A 20311-nucleotide genomic window follows, 5' to 3' on the forward strand; every position below is an offset into this window, starting at 1 on the left:
TGTGTGTGTGTGTGTGTACCATCCTATTTATTTATCCTATTCATTTACTTTAGAATACTTTTAGGCTGTCTTTGGGGGGGGACCTCTCAAGGTGGCTTACATAATGGTAATTTAAAATTACATGATAAAATATAATTAAAATACTGCTTTTCCTGGCTGACAAACTATTTTCTTTCATGAGCTTTTGCCTTCTTCATTTTTATTTTAATTGGAACAGGATATTGCAGATCCCTTTTTTGCTTACTGCAAGCAACATGCAGACAGGATGGATAGAAAGTGGAAGCGCAAGAACTATTTGGCTTTGCAATCCTATTGCAAAATGTCTTTGCAGGAGAGAGAGAAACAACTGTCACCAGAAGCTCAGGTAGTATACCCAAGCCAAGTTTGTATTTGTGTTTAATATAGCATACTAAATGAGAAAGATCAGGGCAGAGGAAAAAGGATGGAATTGTTGTGACTGCCAGTGAAAATGCATATAGTTGTAAATAGTATGAAATGTTTGAGAATCACTATTCACCTGCTTGCAAATAATCTAAACTCAGGTGTATAAGCATGTGTACCTCTCCCAGCTGCATGATGTCTCTGTGACCCCACTTTTCCTCCAGCTCAATAAATCTAACCCCACCCCAAGCCTGCTAGTGCTCCCCCCAGTTTGAGTCTTTGTACTTACCTCTGCCACAGTCTGTTGTCAGCCTGAACAACTTCTAACTTGAGTTACCCATTTCTAGCTTGAGTTACCCAGATATTTGGGAAAGTTTGCCTGCTGATGTATTCATTCCTTATTGAGTTTTATGAGAATTCTGAATTTCAGTTGTGAAGGATCAGCATGATGGAGAACAGAAACCAATACTGGATTTTTCTTGAGGAAGCTCATAAATACATCTGTTTCAAACTCTACCTCTTCTAGTCCAGAGAGTATTTTAGGATCAGTTCTTTTGCACTATTAAAAGCGATCTTCTCTCACCATAGATTTGTGTGTGCAGTGTTAGAAATGGAGATTACATTTTCTAGCAAAAGTGTTTATGTGCTTCTTAGCTTTATTTTGATTTGCTTTTTTAAAATTTGTAGGCCCGAATTAATGCCAGACTACAGCAGTATCGTGCTAAGTCAGAAATAGCACGTACCACGAGGCCGCAGGCGTGGGTACCAAGGGAGAAACTGCCACGGCCGCTCACTAGCAGCGCTTCAGCAATACGTAAGCTGATGCGCAAAGCAGAATTAATGGGAATTAGCACAGACATCTTTCCAGTGGATACTTCAGATACCAGTTCCAGTGTGGATGGAAGAAGAAAACACAAACAGCCAGCCCTGACCGCTGATTTTGTCAATTATTATTTTGGTAAGGGTGAAAAGATACGTGCTTTCCATTGTTGCCAGGAATGGCTAACCTTTCATTTTCCGGTTGTTGCAGGACTATAGCTCCCACCATCCCTGAACATTGGTTTGCTGGGCAGGTGGGAGTTGGAATCCAGCAACAATCGGAGGCTGCAGGTTAGCCACCCCAGTCTAGATTTTGAAGGGATGGTTTACAGATGAAAGAGTGGAGTTGCTTTAAACTTCAAGCCACCCATATACTCCTGTATGTGAGCACTATGGTTCCCTCGTTACAATTTTAAAGCAACAAAGCTGCCTCCAAGTAGCCAAGTAAATATTCATATATGTCGCGTTAAAATAATGTGTGGGATAGTTAAAAATGTTTTTGTTGAAATCTTTCCTATTTAAAGTTTGGAGTGCATTCTAACTCAATATTAATTGGCATTAATGCTGCTTCTTTCCTCCCTCAGTCCTTGCTATTGAGATCAGGTGCAAGCCTAGCTCTGTAAAAACCCTCCAGTAATGCAATCGGGTTTCTTGCCCTGGTCACCCTTCCTTTTCTGCTTTGCAAGGGATGAATTACTTACTAGTATTTGTTATGTGCCTTTGATCTTAATATCCATAGCTTGGATGTTTTAGAGATATTGTAAGCGTTGTTCAGCTGCAGAGAGTGTTTTCTGCATGTGACATTGAATGCGAAGAAATGTTGTCGTATGATGTATTGTTACCTACATTCATTCTGTTGCTTTGCATGCTCAAAAAAAAAAAAAAAAAAGGAAATACAGAAAGTGCTGGCTTTTATTTTAGAGAGAAACATGCGCATGATCCAGATCCAAGAAAATATGGCAGAACAGAAGAAAATTAAGGATAAGCTGGAGAATGAACAGGAAAAACTTCATGTAGAATATAACAAGGTAAATGATGTTCTTCAAACAATGCAAATCATATGCTGTATATAAAATAAAACTATAGTTAGAAAACCATTGACTTCCACTAAAACCCATCTTAAATCAAATGGTCTTTCAGTAACCGTCACCTGCTGTTCACTAAAAGATTAAGATGTTTCTCAGAGGTTCTCATCTATACAGATTTTCTCAGTCTGGTATCAAGAGCCTGACTCTTGCTTGTTGTGCACATCTGCTCGCTATCATGAGCATAAAAATTTGCTTACGTTGAGGTGTTCCCTTAGAGCTTTAGGGTAACTGTGAGGAGGAATTCCAAGTCCTAGCTTTAATCATGGGGATGGCAGAGTCCGGGATTGCCAAATTATTTTTTATTTGCTTTACTCACAGAAAATATTCAAGCAGCTTACGGACGTAATAGAAATACTAAAATGACATTAAAAACGAAGTAAAAAGATGGGAACAGTAACATAGGTCTTGATTGGGCAATTGCCTCTGCTCGCGTGGGCTCCTTATTCCTATCCATTCAGTAACTATGACTTTGGTCCATCTAGTCCAGTATTTTTTATTTGGATTCACAGTAGCTCTCCAGGATCTTATGAAGAGGTCTTTCACACCACCTGTTTATCCGCTTCTTTGGCGATGTCAGTAATTGAACTTAGGATCTTTTGTATTCAAAGCATGTGTAGTTTTATCACCAACTGTGGTTCTTCCCATACGGTCACCAGGCAGCAGCTGCCAGTAATTTTACCTAGTGAACCACTTTGTTGATCACCACATGCAACTTTAGATATCTGGGATGTTGGCGATGTATTTTTCCTGTTAGGTTGATGTAAACAGAAGTTTTGATTTGAAATACCGTCAGTGGATACTTTGGGGATATTTGAGGGAAGCCTTCAATGTTGCAGCAACTGCTGTGTGAATACACACATGTATGCCACACTGATCACAAGGAATGGAAGACATGACTAGAGAATTCAGTGCTACCTATTGTATTGCCGTTCTTATTTGTTCTCAAAAAGACATGGCCGTGCATTCACGCACACCCCATGAAAGTAATGATAGTTGTTGGAATTGTCAAAAAATAAATAGTAGTCTGGAGGAGAGAACATCATTCCCAGTTACACTTAAAAAATGTGACAAGGCTTTATATTTTCTTATTTCAAGTGTGCAGATGTATAGCTCTGAAATCTTGATTCCCTGTGTAGAAAAACCTGGCACATCTTTACAGATGGAAATAACAGAGTGGAACTGTTTTGATGTTTCTTGACTGCCATTATAGTCTTATTGTCAGACAAAATTACTTTAGGTTCTCCCTTACTAACCATATGGATGCCCATGTTTTTTTTCTAGTGTTATTGAATGGCTGATTAACTTTACTGATTTCAGTTGCCTTGACATGAGTGAACAATTTTATTATTTAATTACCTCTCATAGAAAAGGGTTTCATAAGTAAAGAATGCCTCCTCCTGGATACGAGGTACGAAATAACTTCCACAGTATTTTTCACTGCTTTGTTTTTTAGTTGTGTGAGTCTTTAGAAGAACTTCAGAACGTGAATGCAAAGCTACGAAATGAAGGACAAGGAATATGGGCTGTGCTTGGTAGAATAATTGGGCAGGTTGGTTTTTCCCATTGTTTTTCTCCTCCCCTCTTTCCTTATATCTTATTTATTTATGGGTCATATGAGTCCTAAAAATAGGGTTTTCTCTTTGTTACTGTCACTTTTTTTAGGCTGAAAAGATACATTTGATAAAGTCCTGGCCTTATTCTGCAGATAATGATTTCTGATTGAAATGTATATAGGGCTCTGCGCCTACCTACTGGGAAACTGCAGCCTAATTTTGTTTTTGGATTAGCTATCTTGTTTGCAAAATTCTTTCATTTGGTGTAACTGATTGACCTGTCATTTGTGATGAAGCTAAACCTGAAGCATGAGTTAATCTAACCACATTCTTTGCTATTCCCCCCCCCCCATAGCTTTCAAAGAGCAGGTTTTCTTAGGGTATATTGTTTTCTTCCCCCCTGTTTTCTGAATATGCAACTGAAAGCATATGTAATTTGCTGTAGTTTTAAATGAATTATGCATGTGGGAATGTCCTTAATAGGAAGTGAAGAATATTAGGGTACAGCTGGTTATTTTTTTATAGGATTACTGATCATTTTGTCAGTTGTAAAAAAGTGAATGCTGCCACTTCCCAATTATTAAATTCATTAGCTTCTAAAGAGTAAAGTATTGCACTTGTAAACCAGCAGAATCAAATATCTTGATATGGTTATGTTTTCAGCTACATTAAAAGAGCACAATGAACACTTTACACAGTTTGCTGCCTGTTGTACAGCTGCTTCTCCCGTTCTACAAACAGTGGAAGTTATATGGCACTTTGTATCTGAAAGATTGATGAATTTCCATGGCTTTTTCTTTTAGTGCTTCCTAATTCATCCTTCACTGAGGCTTATATCTGGTATTCAGTGCAGTTAGCAGATTCCTCAAGAAAGTGGGAGCCTTTTATGTGTCATTCCAATATATAATCAGATCTTAGCTTTTGTTTTTGTTTTTGTCTGACTCCTTAGTTGGCTTTCTAAGATTATAAAATGTTAAAATGATCTTTTAAGAAACTGGACCATTGGCCGGCTCTGTTTTTTGTAATTATCCTTGTTTTTGTGCTAAGTGTTAATTCAACAGAAGAATTAGCAAGGTTTTACAAAGTGCTTGATGGTTCTGTGAAACTGGCCCAGATGATTAATATAACCTGGTTTTTTATGGGCCTTTCATACATATGGGGGTCGGAATTTAACTTTGTTAATAAGAAGTTCATCCCTTTTAAAAAGAAAACGGAGGGGGGAATCAAATTTTCACAAATATGTTTCCTGGTGCAATCATTTAATAATAATAAAAAACTAGTAGTTTCATTTGCACAGCTTGCATGACACTTTTTTCCAGTTGGTTGAACAGATGCAGGCCCACAGGGCCACTGAGAAATGACTTTGATAGATGGTTGCTGTCTGTGAAGCTAGCATACTGCAGATTAGTAGAAACCCGAAGAGAATCTCTCCTGCTTTGTGCAGAGTTTGGTCCAATAAGATAATTTTTCTAATTAACCTATGGAGCACCACTGTAGCAGGGATGGTGAGGAAAATAAACTGCCTCAATATTCTTTCGTGAAGTGTAGTGGATTTTTCTTTTTTCTTTTTCTTTTTAACCTTCTAAACCAGCTTGTCCTTGTCTGTCTCTGTTAAAGCTCCCTCTGTTAAAGGGGGGAAAGTTAAAAAGCCAGGGCTTTAATGTCTTTGGTTTTTCTCTCTCTCTTTTGCATTGGAAAATATGTGAATGCAATTTCATTTCTCATAGGGCTCACTTGGGGACAGAAATATATAGTGTAGTCATTTTTGCAGCCTGACTAAGCAGTTTCCTCTCCTAACTTTTAGTATATTGGGCACAGCCAAATTTTGATTGCTGAGCAGTAAATGAGGGGGAATGTTATGTTATATATGTCTCTCACAAATTATCCTGTATTTCTTCAAACCCAATAGAAATTGAACATACCATCAATTTTGCGAGCACCCAAGGAGAGAAAACCGAGTAAAAAGGAGGGTGGAACCCAGAAGACTACAACCCTCCCTGCAGTTCTCTATAGGCAAGTAGTAGAAACAGCACAATAGACATAGATTATGGATAGAGTAAGAGACCTTTATAAGTATTTTTTTTATTCCAAACAACTGAATAAAATGTCTTTACTCCTGGACACCAGGAGTAAAATGTCTTTTACTCCTGGACACTAACTTGATTCATTTTAAATCATTTTTTTTTAAAAAAAACGTTATAACTGTCTTCAGAGTCCCAGACATCATTACTGAGATTTTCTCTATCCATTGGCAGCACTTCAGAAGAAAATTCCTTTTATACCTGAGATTTTAATCTGTTTTGTGATATATGGTTGAGAACCTTCAAACATTAAAAGTTTTGCATTTAAAATCGACCAGCAAGGTCTGAATGAAATTATTATGAACTTATACGGTTTATTAAGCCCTAATATAACAAAGCATATTTGATCCTCAAGTCTAGTATTTTTCATAATTCAGGTTAATATATTGTTGAGTAATTGATGCATTTACTCATTGTTATATGTTTAGTTCTTTTTACCATTTACCATTATGGTTGGTTTTTTAAAAAATAAATAAATATTTGATACAAGTATTGAAACATATACTCCATATAAAAGCTACCTTTCTGCAAGATAAAATACAATTATAACAGTTAGAATATTTACTCACTGTATGGGGTTTAACCATTCAGATTGAAGAGTTCTTTGTAAGTGCAAGAACTGGGTCCATATTTGGTTAACCAGTTCAAATGCATCTGAAGATTCATGGAATGCCCTCAATTTGGCTAATAAAAAGTATCTCCTTAAATTTTCGGTGACTAGCAAAAATCAGTCTAGCAATCTCTAGAAGTATTTAATACCACCTTGTGTTTCTTTGTGGGGAGCATTTGATTGCATTATGTCCTATAACAACCACAAATGCTTTTAGGAACATGAAAACATCCTTGCTTGATCTGTCTCCATCAGTGACTTGCCAGATATTTTTGAAGAGCTCTCATTGGATAATGACAGTGGTAGCCACCTCTTGTTTGTTTCCTGTATCCAGTAGTCAGAAATATACACTTTCTAGATGTGAATATACCCAGTTATCTATCGTGGCTAATAGCCATTGATGCCACAGCCCTCCATGAATTTGCCTAAAACTTTTAAAAAGCCATTTAAACTAGTGGTCATCACCATGTCTTGTGGCAATGACTTCTACCTGTTAATTTTGCGTGGTGAGACAAAATACTTCCCTGACTCTTATGCTAGTTAACTTCAGTATATTTAAAATTATCCACTCTTGTCACATGGTTCACATTTTTATGAATTGCTGAATTTTCTCTGTTGAATGTTAATTTGTTCTGGGATGATGTTTACCAAATGGGGTACCTCTGCTGGATGACCTTGTGGACTTGATGTACAAGTGATTAAAAAATGTTGCTGCTGAACTTTTTTTTACATGACTAGCATGTCCAAGGATGAGGGTGTTTTCCATCACAACGGTTATTTTTATTTTACTGCATATTTGCTTCGTCTTGATTCTGACATAAAATGTTTTATTTGCAATCCTTCATTAATTTACAATAATAATACATCCTTTGTAAAATACAAATATCATTACAATTAAATTGCATTCATTCTCCCAGCAACTATTCAAAGTAAGTGAATAGTTTAAAGTAAGTGAATTCAAAGGATATTATTTTTACCGATGAGGATTTAAGTTTGAAATATTTTATTTGCAGACCCCTGTGGTTTTCTAATAGCTGGTGAGGGATTTAAATTCAGGCCAACCTTCTGCCTTCAGGACCAAACCGGCCTCAATGTGAATAAAAATCAATATATCAGAAGTCACAAATATCTAGCAAACATTAGGGAAATATTAACGATGGCTTTGATCCAGAGAAGTGCTTAGTTTCACTTGCACAACAGGGCTTTGCCTTCTCCTTCTTTCTGGTGCAGTGCCTTAATGCCCGCCTGCTCTGTACCCCCTGGCTGCTCATGAGGGACCTGAGACCCCTCAAAGCACTGTGGGATGTGATGTGAAGGGCCACTGGAGTGGGGAGTTAGCTGAAATTGAGGACCACCCTTTGCACAAGCGGAAATGCCTTCTGCTCATGCATGGGGTTCTCTGGATCTTACCCCATGTAAACATTGAGATGATTCAGTAAAGTATATGCATTATCTCAAATGAAACTTTTTTCCTGCATTTCCAAGTTGTGGGATTTGCAAGAAGAACCATGATCAACACCTCCTTTTGCTGTGTGATACTTGTAAACTCCATTATCATCTTGGATGTCTGGACCCTCCACTTTCAAGGATGCCAAGGAAGACTAAAAACAGTTACTGGTAAGAATATTGTAAATGCATTGTACTACAAATATGAGGGCCTCAGTCTATTAGGGGTTTTTCTATTCCCAAGGTTTTTGTTCTGTGTCTTTATCAGCAAGGATTTTTTTTTAAATGAAAGTTTGAGTTCTATATTGATTGTTGACTACAGACAATTTGCAAAACAAATATCCACCCTTTCATCACTTATTTGTACCTTGGGTTTATTTTGTTTCCTTTAAAAAAAAACACAAAAAAACTTCCTGTGGACTAATGAAGGAGTCAAGACCCCTTTTCAACCCAAGGGCCTCATTCCTGCATAGGCAACTTTCCAGAGGCCACATGCCAGAGGCAAACATGGACAGAGCAACCATTGTGAATTGTACTCTTGTATGTAGAACCGTAAAGCTGGAAGGTCCAACCCCCTGCAATGCAGGATTCTTTTGCCCAGCATGGGGCTTGAACCCACAACCCTGGGACTAATCGTCTGTAGAGTAGGCTAGTTTTTCTTTTCCCTGGTCAGGATAGTAAGGTGCATCATTGGAGTTCAAGGGTTCATTGCGGCTAGATAGGAACACTAAAGCAGGACTGGCAAGTGGGGCATGGCTGTGGAGGGTGTGTTACCCGGGGAAGCGCCAAAAGCCAAACAAGATGCCAAACAGCCACATTTGTCTCTTGGGTCTGAGCTTTCACATCAAGAAAGGGAATTTTCCACTGTTGTTTTACTTTAACACTGTTAGGGGAAATTGTACTAACCCTAAATATAGGTAATGCTATCTAAGATTCTTGTTTTATCTAGAGTCTGAAATGAGCATTACATTGTGGTTTGAATCCCTGGCTATATGAGACCTCTGGTTAGTGTTAATGTCATCAGTTATTTTATTGCTAATTAAGGTGAGAGAAGGAATTCAGTCCTCAGAAAGGCTGTGCACGTTCCCACAATTTGTTTCTAATGCTGTAATTGTGTGATACCAATGTTGTGTCTACACTTTTCCCGGGATTTTTGCAGAATTTTAAAGATGATTGGATCATCCACATTATTTCATACACTATTTAATCTATATTATAGTGATTCAAACAGCATTCTCCCTTATTTCCATTAGGTGTTTTCCATTTGGTAATTCTGAATTGACCAGAAGCATATTGCAAAATGTTGCTGTAAGTCTCAAACTCAAGACTTGGTTTAGCAATCATTTTGTGAATTCCATGTAACTAGAAACTGGTGAAGAAAGATGTACAGATGCCAAAAATGAGTTGGTAATAGTAACCAAACATTAACAGTTCAGTTTGCTCATATGAACTGGTATGAGTACTAGGACAAAATTCAATTACAGCAGTATTTCAAGCCTCTATATAGGTTATATGTCTTGAGAGTTTTTTGAATTTCAACAATACTAACACTTGGGAAAGTTAGTAGTCATATTCTTGTACTATTCAGGTCTTGGGTTTTGTTCTGGTTTTTTCATATTGTAACATGAGCAAGAAATAGGTTGAGGCTATGTGAAGGTAAGTAGCTCAGTTTTCACTGGCTTCCATTACAATGTACGGAACAAAATAAAGGAGTGGCAGTCTTTTGACACTGCTACAGGACATCAGTTGCTTACATAGAGTGGACTGAGTGTTGCAGCACTTGAGAACACCTGATGTGGGCAATATCTTCTTTCCACTTCTGACAGTGGATGTCATCTTTCTTGCACAGGGTTGCAGTATGTAGTTCTGCAGTAAACACACCTCCTTGCTTTACATGGTCCTACTGTAATCAAGACTATTTAGTTCCACAAACCATTTATATTTATGTTTAAACATAAATCATAGAATTGTGGAGTTGGAAGGGACCCCCTATTTGGCTTGTGCAGGAGGACTTCTATTTCCTCTTCTTTCCTTTCCTTTCCTCTCCCCCCACCCTTGGTACACCCCCCAGAAATTTGCTCTCTCTGGAACTAATTTAGAGGGAGTGGAGCAGGTTGGATGGCATGAGAGAGAAAGACTAAATTCCATTCTCCTTATGGGCATCTGGTGCCAGCAGAGGTGCAGTGTTGGATGTGATCCCTATTTCTCAATCAGTGCACCCTCTGTCATTGCCCTTGAAGATGACTTGGAAATTTCAACTTGTCCAAAGTGCACCTGTTTGTGTTTCCCTTTAGAACCCATATAACTTTGCTTTAAAATAATACTGCCTTGATTGTGCATTTGTTTCTGGGCCAAATTCAATAGGCTCATGTAGTCCTAAATAACTAAGGCCCCAAATATTAGAAGGATGTTATCCTTCCCTCTCTTACAGACCCCCTCTGGTTTTATGATCAGCAGAGGGGGCCCTCTTGATAGTTCCACCATCCTCAAGAGTTCAGGAGGTGGTGACCTGGGAGAGGGCATTCTGTGTAGCAGCTCCTAGGTTGTGCATTTCCCTTCCCACAGAGATACATCTGGCACCTTCGTTATACAGCTTTCATCTTAAACTGAAGGCACATCTGTTTGCCCTAGTCTTTGACACTTGGGATATATGCTTTTGGAACCCACCCTGTTCTTTTGACTGTGAAACCATCAAGTAAAATATGTACTTTTCGGGTTAGGTCTATATATTCTGAATGAGATTAAGCTGATTAACTATCCTGAGATTCTTCACATTTATTATTTTAGTGTGCAATTGTAAATAACCTTAACTGGGAACAAGTCCTGAGTAATAGTTTGTATTAAATTATGTTTTGGACCATATATTTATCAGAGAAGACCTTGAAAACGTAACTGCATAAAATACTTGTCTTTCCCTGGTTACACACACCCTTCCTCATTGTATGGTGTACCTTCTTTTATTCTCTGAATACTCTTCTTCTTTTGAGATTAGAAATGAGAGGAGAAGGGTCCCCCCCAAAGATAACTTTAATTTAGGGATAGCTCCCTTAACTTCATTGCTTTCTAAGTGCCCGGACTTTTCTTAAATTTTCTAGTTGTCCCATTTACAAATTCACTGTCACTGCATTACATCTAAGCAAGGATGACTTCCAGTACCCAGATTATTTTGCTTTTGCTTATCATATTGAAAAGGTTCATTTGGATCAAGAGGACATAAAGCTATCAGATCAAGAGGACATAAACTGAACGTATCAGTGGTAATAGGTCAGGGGGAGGTAGCAAGACTTTTCTTTCAAAAAGCAGGCATGTGTTTGCTATGAATTTCATGCTTCAGCTAGACTTCTGATCACAAACTTGTCTTTCCTTTTTAATTTAGCTAGGGTATATTCAGTGAGATAGGATTCTAAAAGAGAAACGGAGCCTTTTCATCTTTAGATATGTCTTTGTAAATTCTCTTCAAGATCAGTAGAAAGAATGTATAACTATATGTGTTAAGTTCAACAGAACATTGTCCCTGCTGTTTGTAGTGCACCTAGTGTTTCTAATGTTACTCCCATTAACTCCTGGAACATCAGCTTTGTTCATTATATCTAGTATGTATGTAGTACCATTATTTTTTAATTTAGTTTTTAATTTTTTTTTTACTACAGTGGTGCCTCGCAAGACGAAATTAATCCGTTCCGTGAGGCTCTTCGTATAGCGGTTTTTTCGTCTTGCGAAGCAAGCCCATTGACAGCTTAGCGGATTAGCGCTATTAGCGGTTTAGCGGCTTTTAGCGGATCAGCTGATAAGCGGCTTAGGGCTTAGGAAAAGGGGGGGGGGAAACCCCCGCAGGAACTCGCAAGACATTTTCGTCTTGCGAAGCAAGCCCATAGGGAAATTCGTTTTGCGAAGCGCCTCCAAAACGGAAAACCCTTTTGTCTAGCGGGTTTTCCGTCTTGCGAGGCGTTCGTCTTGCGGGGCGCCACTGTATTGATAGAATATGGGTTGGTGATAGTGGTTGTTGGTGGCAGTTTGCAAACTGACACATTTCCTAATTGGATTTCTGGGCTGGGAGGCCAGTAAGCTTCTATGTCATTGCCCTAGCATGGTACATAGCTTTGTATTGTAACAGCTTTGTATTGAGGAAGAATGAAAATGCTGAAATTTATAGCTGAATGTAATATGTTTAGGAAGCTCTATAAATCGTAGGATTTGTCGTCACATGTAAAAGGATTCAATGGTTTGTGTTCTCCCTTTCCTTGTTCACAGCTTCTTCTTTATTTTATTCATTTCATGCTTGCATTATGTAGCTGTAACAATCCTTGGAAACGTGGGTTTTAATATACATTTTTTTTTAAGTCAATTTAGGAAGATGGACTTCTTTTCACAGGTTCCATAGACAGCATAACTTTTCCAGGTCTCATGAATGAAAGCATGAGAAAAAGGAATTGTGTATTACATATGTGTGCATGAGAAGGCACCAGCAATGCAAGTCAAATGCTCTGTTAGCAATGGAAACTATATAAGTGGATAATACAAGAGAGCAATTCTGAGTGCAGACACAGTCGAATCAGGCCATTTTCCACTGTATTCTGTCTTTGTCATTTTAAAGAGGCCATTAGGAAATAGGTTCTTTATGCCACAGGTTAATACCAGCATAGGCCTTAATTTACTTTGTGGCAGAGAGGGCCTCAGGTTTTGCTTTTATGTTAAACTTTGATTTCCAGTTACCCCAATTCTAAATATGTTTACTCAGAATGAATATGCACTGAATCCAGTGGGGCCTACTCTCTAGGGGAAGCTTTAGGATTGCAAACTGAAGGGGTTTGTAGCAGATTAATAGTGTTTCCTAGCCCCTACAAAAAAACAAAAAAGGGTGTGATAGTTAAGAATTTCTGCTTTATTCACCCGTAGAGTAAAATGTGGACTCTAGTTGATAGGCATTATTGCCATATGCTTGTAGTCTAAATGTTTTCCATCAGTGCAATTGTTCAGAAACAATAATTGATTAACATTTGCAAATCACAGCTAGAATGCTTAAAATATTCGTTCTAAGAGCATATTTGTCTGAATTAATTTTCTTAAGTATTCTAGGAGAATTTTATGTGTGACTAAAGTGTTGCTGATAGGGACTGCCCCCAAACTTCTTTGCAGCAAGTTCTGGATTTATGCTAAAGGGTATCTCATCATTAGTCCGTTTGCATAGGATTGCTTATTTGAAGTAATTAATTGATTCCCCGCTCTGCGAAGCAGTTCTGTGTCCAATGAATGTTGGCTACTGGATCCTTTAATGGTGGAAGATGGAGAAGAGCACAGGACAGAGTTAAGCTATTTCCCCCCAAACAGCCCTCTTCTCCCCTCACCCCAAACGCTCCTGTGCAAGCTGTTTTTAAGTGTAAGTAGTAGCTTTTGGTATCATGGGATGTACCATTCAGAGAAGAAAGCAAAAGTCTTGTTGCATGTATAAGTCTTTCTCTTTGAGGCTCTTTTACACTGTAAGAATTACCCTTTTCTGTCTTTGGCTCTTGCTTTTCAGCCTGCATGCTCTTATTTTGCTTTAGCAGCTGCTGTCTTGAGTTTGATTTTTTTTTTTTTTGTCCTCCCAGGCAGTGTTCAGAGTGCGACCAAGCAGGTAGCAGTGACATGGAAGCCGACATTGCCATGGAAACTTTACCAGATGGAACTAAGCGATCAAGGAGACAGATTAAGGAGCCAGTGAAATTTGTTCCACAGGATGTACCCCCAGAACCAAAGAAGATTCCTGTCAGAAACACGGTAAATGACAGCTCGGTCAGAGCGGCACAAATCTGTCTCCTGTTTTTTAATTTGCTTTTTTTTTTAACTGCCAAGAACCTCTATGTGAAAGATGAATGTAATTTATTATGTTCTAGCTTTTTTCCCAAAGACATGTGAAACATGTTAGACATCAGATACTTGCTTCAGCTATGAAACATAAAATACCCTGAAGATTTTATTTTTAGGTTTATTTTATATATCTTTGACTATTAAAGTTTGCGGAGGGTGGCAGCAAATAAGCATATTTAAAAACATTAAAACTCACAAAGTGGTTCCTTATGAATTTCTAGTGGTAAGGAATAAATGCCCTTATTTTCATGTTGCATGTCCAGACTTTCGTTCTGCACATTCTGATAAATATTAACTCAACACCACTTTCATACATGGGTCACTGCTCTGTGTTCTGAGATGGTCATATGTCAAAAGTAGGCCATGCAAATGTCTATACATATGAATATGCGTGCTCAAAATTTACAGTGGTACCTCTGGTTATGAACTTAATTTGTTCCAGAGGTCCATTCTTAAGCTGAAACTGTTCTTATCCTGAGGCGCGCTTTCACTAATGGGGCCTCCCGCTGCACGCGTGCCTCTGACGCGCAATTTCCTTTCCCATCCTGGGGCAAAGTTCGCAACCAGGAGCAGCTACTTCCTGGTTAGTGGAGCTCATAACCTGAAGTATGCGTAACCAGAAGCATTCATAACCAGAGGTACCACTGTATTCTGCCACACCTATGAATGTGGAGGAATTGCAAGACACTTTCTTCTTGACGAAATGCTTCTGGGTGGGATCCAGTGCCATACCTAGTGGACACAATGGGATTCCCCTTCCTTTGTCCACTGGCCCTCTGAAAAATACTTTGGGGCTGCTTGGGAGGCGGCGAAGTTCCGCTTGCACAAACAGGACACCACAGTTGGATATCTCCCTCTGTGCTTACATTTACATGGCTGGGTAAGTCATGCCTGTGCTTCTTTGAAGAAGCAAATTATTTCAGAGTAGTGGGTGGATGCATTTTCAATAGAATGGGTTTGGGTGGCTGTTTGTTCCTACCCCCTCCCAAACGCTGACATGCTTGCCTGGGACATAGAACGTTGGGAGGGTTTGCTTCCCTCTCTAACAGCAAAACAAAGTTACTTGATGCTTTTGCAAACTTTGTTCTGATCCTCTCAGGCAAAGGTGTATGAGAGAATTTTTATATTTATCCAGTAAATTTGTCTTGTGGCAAACATGTTATGTATGCTGTAACTAATCTATTTTTAATGAGGTCTTACCGCAGCAGCCTGTCAAAGTTAGACAATAAACTTTAGTCACTTAAATCCCTCATTCTGGGATGCTTGTGTGGTTTGCTTGCCTTGACAAGATTAACCTTCTCTGTGTAGACTGTGGCCTGCTGTGGGTGATTAAGTGCTATTTTATAGAAAACGTTCTCCGTCTAGTACTGTTTATATTGCCTTTATTAATGCATGACAGCATTCTGTGTTTCCATTTAAGAAGAGGGAGTACTGTTCTGGATAAAAAAAAAAGCAATTTGTGTTCTACCTCTTTAAAAAACAAAACAAAGAGCAAGCCCTCATGATTAAGGAGTGCATTTTGTCAAAACAATATTATTAATGTGTGTGTGTGTGTGTGTGTGTGTGTGTGAGAGAGAGAGAGAGAGAGAGAAATATATGTAGATAATTGCAAAAACACTTGCCATTTGTTCTTGCCCTAGCCAGATGAGTTAGATGAATTTAAGTAGCAAAATGCCAACTCCAGACATTGAAGTATGAACAAACTTTTCACTACAGCATATTTGTTGAAATTTCAAAAATCTGTGCTTCCTTTGCTTACGTGGTATGACAACTGCCAATCTTGCCTGTACTTGAATATCTCTTCTATTTATTCCATCATATTGCAATTAATTACACAAACTGCATTTCAGTCAATTCCTCATCCCATAGTTATTTTTTGTTTCATTTGTATCATTTATTTTATTATTGCTACTTAATTTTAAGTTTGAGGTAGAAACTTTTGGTTGTAGTCAATAACAGGTTCATTAATTTTGATGTGTTTACATTGAACGTACAGTGTACATTAGGCATGTACATTGTTTTCAATGAGTCTGCTCAGAGTAGGAGCAACATTGACCTCTCTAATCTTACCAGTTGTAACATTCTTTGTTAGCACTGCCTTGCCCAGCCCATAGTTATCTATTTTTTTCTTCCCAAAATGGAAATAAAGTTCCAAAATTTTGATTGGTCCTGATATTGGTAAGCTGCTCAAGAACTGTTCAAGTGTGCCACCTACTGTCTATCTTTTTGATCCTCTTTGACCTGACATTTCTGCTCTTTATCATTGAATATCCTCCTTTTCATTCATAAATCAAATTTTAAAAACAATTTTTATGTTTTCTTCGCTTTTATTTCACACTTAAAACAATAAAATCACCAGATAATAAATAAATATAATAGTGAAGAAAGAGCAGAATGAAAGCAGCAGTTAAAACAATTATTTCACAGATATAAATAAGTGTCTGGGAAAATCAAAAAGTCATTGTGCGGTGCCAAAAGGACATCAAGAGTCTGCACTAGGTTGAGTCTCTTAGAGAGAACCTTCATAAACAGGGATCACAGTCAAGAAATCCCTCCATGTAAACTCAGGTTTGCATTTCTTACTCCCACTTTAAAATTATCCTTTTAGAAACAGTCTTGGTTATAACTGGGGAACAAGTCATCAGTAACATGCTACAAGACATAGTAATATATCTTTAGGATGTCAACCCAAGGGCAGTGGTAGATGAAAACCCTTCCACAGATGGTCAAAGTTTTCATGATGCAAGTCTGAATTAATTACATTTGATTTTAATTAAAGAAATATAAAACTACCAGGTGCTAAAACTATGACCCTAAAGCTAAAATCTGAATTGGGGCGGGGTGGCGGGTGGCAGATCAGGCTGATGAGCTTTAGCAGGTGTGAATATTTTCAGTATTTTTAGGCTGTAAAAAAAGCTGATTTTACAGCTTGCATTGCATCTTCTCGTAGCTGACTAGCAGAGTTATTTTAGATGGACCTTCGGTTACTGATTCCCACTGGGGAAGGGATTGCTGGAACACACAAAGATCTTTTGTGACCAACTGGCTACTCACTTTGAAGATAAATTCGCTCAACTTCAGAGTGATGTTGACCCTGCACTTCTTACAACTCTAGTTGAAGTACCCAATGCCATTATTGAGGATGAGTTGTAGGATCAGTTTCAGCTTATGCAATCATATGATGTAGGCAAGGTGTTGGAGGCAGTATGTCCAACTCCCAACTATCCTTCACTTTTGCATTCTAAAACATGAATGTCTTCCACTTTTCTATTCATTAAATTTCTAGCTCACCATGTAAATGCTAAAGTGGCTAAAAAGTCGATGAAACACAGCCAATAAAACAGTAAAAGGGGGGAATTCAAATTTCACCATCATATTTAAAACAGCTTTAAAATGTGATTAAAGTTTAGCTAGCCATTCAAAGACCAAGCTTTAAATAAATACTTTTCACTGCATTGTAATTTTGCCAGATTGATAACTGACATGATTTCTTGGCGAGGGGATTTCTTAAAATAATAAAGAAAACTCCCACTATCTTCCCAAGGAAAGGAAACCCTAACAGCATCTTTCTCAACAGTGGATAGGCTTTGGAGCTGTCTGAAACCAATTACCTAATTTCCTTACATATATTGGGGTTAACAGCTTGTCTCTGGCTGATTTTAGGCTTGACCAACCATTTAAAAAATGCACACCATTTTAACAGCAGAAAGACTGTTTTATAGAGCTGATCTATGTTAGAAGGTTTACATTATAAGCAATGTTCAGTTGTCCATAATGACTTTCCAAAAAGAAGCAAAAGAGCGCTCTCTCTAATTGGCAGAAATACTGCCAGTTTGACAGACACAGAGAGTTGTGCTTGTCTGTTTGCTAATAGGACCATTAAGTTGCCACCAACCCCTCTGTACTTGCATTGTATGGTCCTTGGAGGCTGCTCCTTGATCTGCTAAAACACTATGGATCAATGTGAAATGGTATGAGAAATGGAAGAATTAGTTTTGAAGAAATCTATACAGCATTGTAAACCAGTGCTTTTTCAATGAAGAAACAATGGGCAGCACCCACTGATATGTGGTTTTCTAAGGTTGGGCCAGGGCACTCATTGCTCACCTGTGGCTCCTAGAAGCTGTCCTCATGCAACAGTGGCCAAACCCTTGGAACACCTTTGACTGGGCAGCTAAACCAAGTGAAGTTTCTCAAACCCTTAGTGAGGTAGGGACTTCCACTACAGTGATACCTCAGGTTACATACGCTTCAGGTTACAGACTCCGCTAACCCAGAAATATTACCTCGGGTTAAGAACTTTGCTTCAGGATGAGAACAGAAATTGTGCACCGGCAGTGCAGCGGTGGCAGGAGGCCCCATTAGCTAAAGCGGTGCTTCAGGTTAAGAACAGTTTCAGGTTAAGAACAGACCTCCAGAACGAATTAAGTTCTTAACCTGAGGTACCACTGTACATGCGAAGACAGACTCTGGTAGATTGAGCGGATAAGACCAATTGTGAATCCAACAGTCAAGAAAGCAGCTTCTGTACGTACCGTAGAGGGAAGTGAGGGGCAGATGGGGCTCGTCAACCTGGGAAGGTCGCCCATCTAGGAGAAGGAAAACATCCTAAACCCCTGCTGCCTTGTGGGGCATCTTTGGGGGAAGAAAAGGCTATACAAATCCAGAGTGGAGTTCCTAAGATGGTTGGGTGGTGCCTTGTATGCCTTCTTCTGGCAACTCCTACAGCCCAGCTGTGGCCAAACACACTTCTCTGCTGTCCTTTGAACCACATCAGTGAGACTGAGAGTTTGCTTGTTCTAGATGGGGTTCTACTCCCTCTGAAGGCACAAGTATACATCTTAGGAGTGATCTTGGAACCATCTTTGTCCACGGAGACCCAAGTGGCCTCTGGTGAAGAATGCCTCTCACCAGCTTGGGCTGATGTGTCAGCTGCATCCTTTACTAGACAGGTATAATCTGGCCACTGTGATATATACTTTGGACTATTGTAATGCACTTTACATGAGTCTTTCCTTGCAGCTGACCTGGAGGCTGCAACTATGTCCAAATGGTGAGTGGTGCTCTTTATTGGGGACATATCACACCAGTGCTGAGGGAATTGCGCTGGCTGCCTATTTTAAAACTGAGCCAGTTTTAAGGTTCTGCTACTTACATAGAAAGACCTAAATAACTGCACACCAAATTACCTGAAAAACCATGTTTTCCTCCATTGCTTACTGATGGCATTAAGATCAGTAAATAGAATTCTGTTTTGCTAGGGCCCTGCTGATTACAGGCTTTTGGATGGATTTTTTCCACTGGTGAAACCAGTTTTGTGGAATATCCTCCCTTCTGAAATTCCATCAATATTGGCGTTCTGTCGGCTCTTGAAAACACACCTCTTTAGGCAAGCATTCTCCTAAATTTGACCTTCTGATCTCATTGTTTAAATTGTTTTTTAATTGTTTTAATTTAACCGACTTGTTTTATTACAGGTTTTAATTAAGAATGTTTTAATGCTTTGATTGAACTGTTTTATTGTGTATTTTAATTATGTATGGATTTTATAATTGTTTTTATAGTTGTAAACCACTTAGAAGCCATTTGGACATGTAAACAATCATCATCATAATTTGTCTTGCTTAGTCCTCTCTACTGTGACTGGTGGCAACTCTCCAGAGTTCCCAATAGAGGTATTTGCTTCACCTGCTACCCTGATTATTGTAACTAGTATGCCAGAGATAGACCCTGGAACCTTCTACATGTAAAGCACTTCTGTATTCATTCATAAGTCTGTTCTTAGAATCATAGAATTGTAGAGTTGGAAAGGACCCTGAGGATTATCTAGTCCAAGCCCCTGGAATCTTCTGCTCTGTTTATGCATAAATCTGCAAATGGTGTCTTTTAAAAAACTGATTAAAAATCATAATCTTGCCCAATGTGTTTTACCCTAAAATACGCATTTTGACATATTTTTAGAACTGAGGAGTATGTCTCAAAATTTGGAACAGTGTGAAAATCAAAATTTAAATAAGTTATAGTCCAGGAGATGTGAAGCAGGTCTGTTTACTTTAAAAAATATGGACCAAACAAAATTCTCAAGCATCCCTGGGAGAAATTCTAGTGTGTGAAATTATTTGAAATATACATTAGAATCATAGAATCATAGAATTGGAAGAGACCACAAGGGCCATCGAGTCCAACCCCCTGCCAAACAGGAAACACCATTAGGCGGGACTTATTATTTTATATAATGCTAATTTTAGAGGACCCCTCATTTTATATGCCACTGGTTTAAAACTTCTTAGATAGTTCCTTTTACAGCAATCAGGTTCTATTGGCAAGTAAATAGGTTCTAGAAACGACCAGCAGACCTAATTGAAAGGAGTGTCAACTGAGAGAAGGGCATAGCACTTCTAGTGAAGAACATTTTTGAACATAAATTGCCATAGTCTGGAAGTGATGGATAAAGATTGAAGTTTCATAATAATGCATAATAGTTTT

General features: G+C 38.5%; 1 protein-coding gene across 9 annotated transcripts in view; it reads left to right on the forward strand.

The window, feature by feature from the left end:
- The window catches only part of PHF14 (PHD finger protein 14), a 124577-nt gene that overhangs the window by 26126 nt on the left and 78140 nt on the right, over positions 1–20311 (forward strand). For 8 of the 9 annotated variants that reach the window (XM_081881955.1, XM_081881958.1, XM_081881957.1 and 5 more), the window contains exons 8-14: positions 218–364; positions 1069–1339; positions 2122–2228; positions 3742–3837; positions 5751–5854; positions 8018–8149; positions 13567–13735. In XM_081881955.1, the coding sequence (XP_081738081.1) occupies positions 218–364; positions 1069–1339; positions 2122–2228; positions 3742–3837; positions 5751–5854; positions 8018–8149; positions 13567–13735 (1026 nt within the window). Of the gene's footprint in view, positions 1–217; positions 365–1068; positions 1340–2121; positions 2229–3741; positions 3838–5750; positions 5859–8017; positions 8150–13566; positions 13736–20311 lie in introns of all 9 variants that reach the window. The other variant, XM_081881959.1, reaches the window with a different exon arrangement.

This window comes from Podarcis erhardii, assembly GCF_964252035.2.
Source record: "Podarcis erhardii genome assembly, chromosome: 12".
Classification (NCBI taxonomy): domain Eukaryota; kingdom Metazoa; phylum Chordata; class Lepidosauria; order Squamata; family Lacertidae; genus Podarcis; species Podarcis erhardii.